The following is a 4,971-nucleotide window of genomic DNA, read 5'->3' on the forward strand; positions in this document are numbered from 1 at the left end:
AAATGGGGGGGTTGGGGGTGGAAAGGGGGGCTTTAGAGTTAAAAATGGGGGGGTTGGGGGTGGAAAGGGGGGATTTCGGGTTAAAAATAGGGGGTTTGGGGTTAAATATTGGGGGGTTATTTTGGGTAACTTTGTTTTGTGGACTCTGAGTGATTTGGAGGTACTTTTGAGGATGATATAGGGTCCTTTTTGAGCCATTTTACGTGCATTTTGTGGCCGTTTGGAACAATGTCAAATTTTTCTGAATTTTGCCCATTCTGACCGTTTTTAACCTGATCTTTGGGCTGTTTTTGGCCCCTCCCAGGGAAGCACTATGGGGTGTCGAGCTGCGAGGGCTGCAAGGGCTTCTTCAAGCGGACGATCCGCAAGGACCTGACCTACACGTGCCGCGACAACCGCGACTGCGTCGTCGACAAGCGGCAGCGCAACCGCTGCCAGTACTGCCGCTACCAGAAGTGCCTGGCCACCGGCATGAAGAGGGAAGGTGAACTGGGATATACCGGGGCAAATGGGGCCACCCTGGGAGGGGAGAAATAGGGGAAAAAAGAGAGAAAAACTGGGAAAAAAAACGGGGGAAAAATGGGGGTTTTGGGAGCGAAAATGGGAAAAAAATGAGATTTTGGGAGGTAATAATGGGATTTGGGGTTACTGGGGATACCGCGGAGGGACCAGGAGGTGACGGGGAGGTAACTGCGACAAACCAGGAGGGACGAAATCGTGAAAAAAACCCACCCCAAAATTCCATTTTTTCCCCATTTTCGCCCCACAAACTCCCATTTTCCACCCCACAAAAAAATGTCTTTTTTTTCCAAATTTTTCCCTTTCTTTTTCCACCCTTCCCACCCCCTTTCCCCCTGTTTTCTCATGGTTTTTCATGCTTTTCCAGCGGTGCAGGAGGAGCGGCAGCGTGGGAAGGACAAGGAGGGGGAGGGGGATTTCGGGGTCCCCCCTAACGAGGAGATGCCGGTGGAGAAGCTGCTCGAGGCGGAACTGGCCGTGGAACCCAAATCCGACGATGGCGCCGGGCCTGGAGGCACCTCGGTGCGTCTCGGGGGGTCCTGTTAGAACTTTGGGATCCCAAAAACTCCCCGTGGAAATTTTGGGGTGATTTCAGGGTCTGGAGAGGGATTTTTGGGGGGAATTAGGGCGGGGTTTCTGAGGGGTCTGGGGTGGATTTGGAGGGTCTTAGAGTGGGTCTGAGAGGATTTTGGAGTGGATTTGGGGGGTCCTGGATGGCTTTGGGTAAATTTGGGGTGTCGGGGGTGGGTTTGGGGGCATCTGGGTTGGATTTGGGGGGGTCCTGGGTGGCTTTCAGGTGGATTTGAGGGGTCCTGGATGGGTTTGGGGTAAATTTGGTGGGTTTAGGGTGGGTCCTGCATGGATTTGGGATGGGATTTTGGGGAGATTGTGGGCTCCAGGATGGGATTTTGGGGCGACTTTTGGACAATTCAGGTGTTCCAGGGAGATTTTGGGGGAAGTTTCCGCCCCGGAACTGCATTTTTTTTAGATTTTATGTGTTGGGACCGTTGGGGGAGGGGGTTTAAAATTTCAGGGGGGGGTCTGAATTTGACCCAAATGCTGCCCCCCCACCCCCCCCAAATTCAGCCCAATGACCCGGTGACCAACATCTGCCAGGCGGCTGACAAGCAACTCTTCACCCTTGTCGAGTGGGCCAAGAGGGTCCCCCACTTCTCGGGGCTCCCCTTGGACGACCAGGTCATCCTCCTCCGGGCAGGTGAGGGGCGATTTTGGGGGGGTTGACAAATTCTGGGGGGATTTGGGGAGGATTTGTGGAGGTATAGGGGGATTTGGGGGGCCTGGGAAGGGAGTTGGAGGGGATTGGGGGAGATTTGAGGGGGTCTGGAGGAGTTTTGGGGGATTTGGGGGGATTAAAGAGGACCAAGAGGGTACTCCACTTCTTGGAGACCCCTTGGACGACCAGGTCGTTCTCCTGCAGGCAGGCGAGACGGGATTTGAGGAGCTTTGGGGGAGACTTGGGGGAGTCTGGAGGAGATTTGAGGGGGTTTAGAGGGGAATTTGGAGGAACTTCAAGGGGATTTGGAGGGGATTTGGGGTCTATTCTGACCCCAAATTCACAGGAATTCCTTGGGGCATTCCAGGCTGGAATGAGCTGTTTCTCCCCTCCCACCCCACATGCTTTGGTCCTTCTCCTGTAGTTTTTAGGTCTCCTTTTAGATTTTGGGGCAATTTCCATAGATTTTGGGTGTCTTGCTATATTTTTCCGGGTTCTCCACGGGGCTTTCTTGTCGTCCTGACCCGGAATTCCTGGGGCGTTCCAGGCTGGAACGAGCTGCTGATCGCGTCGTTCTCGCACCGCTCGATCGCGGTGAAGGACGGGATCCTCCTGGCCACGGGGCTCCACGTGCACAGGAACAGTGCCCACAGCGCCGGGGTCGGGGCCATCTTTGACAGGTGGGGGCCCCCCCAAATTCTTGGGACCCCCCTTTGCCCGAAAAGCTGGAAATTCCCAAAAAAATCCTGACCTGAAAGCCCCTGATCCCCCCCAACTCCCCCCCAAACACTTGAAGTTTGTAAAAATGGGGGGACTTGGGGGGTTCCCCCCAAATTTAGGGCCCCCCTGGTGGAGGTTTGGGAGGTTCCCTGAAATTTGGGATCCTCCTTAGTCCGAAAAGCCCAAAATTCCCCACAAAATCCCACCTCGAACACCCCAAATTTCTCTGGGATCTCTCTCCAAATACCCCCTGAACACTTGAAGTCACTAAAAATGGGGGGGAATTGGGGCTTCCCCTTAGTCTTAGGACCCCCCTGGTGGGGTTTTGGAGGGTCCCTGAAATTTCAGGACCCCCCTTAACCCCAAATTCCCCAAATCCTCTCAAATCTTCCCAACCCCCCCTGAACACTTAAAATCTCTAAAAACAGGGGTGTTTTGGGGGTCCCTAAAATTTTGGGATCCCCCTGAATCCCAAAATTCTCCGCCCAAAAAGGGTCCTGACGGAGCTGGTGTCCAAAATGCGGGATATGAGGATGGACAAGACGGAATTGGGGTGTCTGAGGGCCATCATCCTCTTCAACCCCGGTCTGGAGGGGCTTTCGGGGGGTTTGGGAGGAATTTGGGGGAATTAAGGGAGATTGAGGGGGATTTGGGTGGGTTTTGGGGGAATTCAGGTGGGTTGGGGGGATTTTTTTTTTTTTTTTAATTTTGGGGGTTTCATAATTTTTGGGGGTTCTTGATAGTTTGAGACTTTTTCCAGCCCTCCAAGATCCTTTGGAACCCCCTCAGGACTGGAAAACCCTCGGAAAGTTTGGAGGGTCCCGGGGCTGGTTTTGGGGGGATTTTTGTGAGGTTTGAGGATAGCATTAAATGGGTCTTTGGAATTTTGGGCATATCTCCAATAATTTCAGGGTTTCTTTGACAATTATGGGGCCCCCCCTAGGCCCTTCAGGGCTGGAAAACCCTTGGGAAGTTCAGGAGTTTCGGGAGCGGGGGGGGGAAGTTTGGGAAGTTCAGGGGGGGATTGTTTGGGGGGTTTGGGGGTATTTTTATGGGTTTTTTTTGAATTTTGGGGGCCCCTGACGTGCTGGACCCCCCCCAGATGCCAAGGGCCTCTCTAACCCGTCGGAGGTGGAGCTGCTGCGGGAGAAGGTTTACGCTTCCCTGGAATCCTACTGCAAACAGAAGTACCCGGAGCAGCAGGGCCGGTGGGACTTGGAAGGGTTTGGGGGATTTGGGGGGGCTTGGGGATTCTGGGGGATTTTGGGGGGGTTTGGGGCTCCTGGGGGGTGATTTGGGTGGGAATTGTGATGGGTTTTGGGTCATTTTGGGTGGATATGGAGCCTTTTCCTTGCAATTTCCATGGCTGTTCAGGCCAGGGTTTTCTTAGAATTTTGTGGGAATTGGATGGAATTTCCAGGAATTTTGGGAGATTTAGGAATTGGGGAATTCTGGGCACGACTTGGGGAATGCTGAGGGTCATTTTGGGTGCAATCCTGGGTGGATTTGGGTTGATTTTTGGTTGTATTTGGAGCATTTCCCCCATGATTTCGACGGCTGTCTGGACTGGAATTACCGAGAATTCCCAGGAATTCCCATGGAATCCTCTCCAAAATCTAGGTTTGCCAAGCTCCTCCTGCGTCTCCCAGCCCTCAGGTCCATCGGCCTCAAGTGTCTGGAGCATCTTTTCTTCTTCAAACTCATCGGGGACACCCCCATTGACACGTTCCTCATGGAGATGCTCGAAGCCCCCCACCAGCTCTCCTGAGAACTCCCAAAATCCACCCCAAAAAAACCCCCAAAATCTCCCCCAAAACACCCCATTTTTTTAGCGGTCCTCCTCAAAAGTCCAGTTGTAAAATAAACCTTTTCCAGCTTTTTTCCCCCCATTTTCCACATTTTTTCCCCATTTCCCCCCCCATTTTACAGCATTTTCCCTCATTTTCCTGCTCTCTCAGAGGTATTTTTGGGGGGGGGAGGGCCCAAATTTCAAACATTTTCACCCTTTTCCACATTTTTCCCAATTTTTTTTGCTTTTTTCCTCATTTTCCAGCCTTTTTTCCACCCATTTTCCAGCTTTTTTCCCCCCATTTTCCAGCTTTTTTCCCCCCATTTTCCAGCTTTTTTCCCCCCATTTTCCAGCTTTTTTCCCCATTTTCAAGCTCCTTCCGGGAATTTTTTAGGGGGGAAGGGCCCAAATTTCCCCCCTTATCCCCCCATTTTTCTCTCCTTTTCCCCTCCTTTGTCCCCCTTTTTTTCCTCCTTTTCCATGCCATTTTTCCCTCTTTTCCAGCTCTCCCCCTGCCGCCCCTTTCCAGCTTTAATCGAGGTGCTTTTTTGGGGGAGGGTGGGGGGTGGAATATTTTGGGAGTTTTCCCCCTCTTTTTCCCCCTTCCTCCCCCATTTTTCTCCTCTTTTTTCTTTTGGAAATTGTGGAATTCCCTCCCCCACCAATTCCCTCCCCCCTTCAGTTTTTGCCCCTCCCCCCCCGGTTTTAA

The 4,971-nt window shown here is 52.5% G+C and overlaps 1 protein-coding gene across 1 annotated transcript in view; it reads left to right on the forward strand.

The window, feature by feature from the left end:
- LOC114072199 (retinoic acid receptor RXR-alpha-B-like) overlaps window positions 1-4,296 on the forward strand; it is a 14,374-nt gene extending 10,078 nt beyond the window's left edge. The window contains exons 4-10 of the mRNA XM_027910120.1: window positions 282-484; window positions 887-1,041; window positions 1,606-1,735; window positions 2,301-2,433; window positions 2,967-3,058; window positions 3,576-3,681; window positions 4,094-4,296. Coding sequence (XP_027765921.1) covers window positions 282-484; window positions 887-1,041; window positions 1,606-1,735; window positions 2,301-2,433; window positions 2,967-3,058; window positions 3,576-3,681; window positions 4,094-4,241 — 967 coding nt within the window. The 3' untranslated portion in view covers window positions 4,242-4,296. The remainder of the gene's footprint in view (window positions 1-281; window positions 485-886; window positions 1,042-1,605; window positions 1,736-2,300; window positions 2,434-2,966; window positions 3,059-3,575; window positions 3,682-4,093) is intronic.
- Window positions 4,297-4,971: the final 675 nt, after the last annotated feature.

This window comes from Empidonax traillii, unplaced genomic scaffold, assembly GCF_003031625.1.
Source record: "Empidonax traillii isolate 1590-97213 ecotype Southwest subspecies unplaced genomic scaffold, ASM303162v1 scaffold2753:size18507, whole genome shotgun sequence".
NCBI classification, from domain to species: domain Eukaryota; kingdom Metazoa; phylum Chordata; class Aves; order Passeriformes; family Tyrannidae; genus Empidonax; species Empidonax traillii.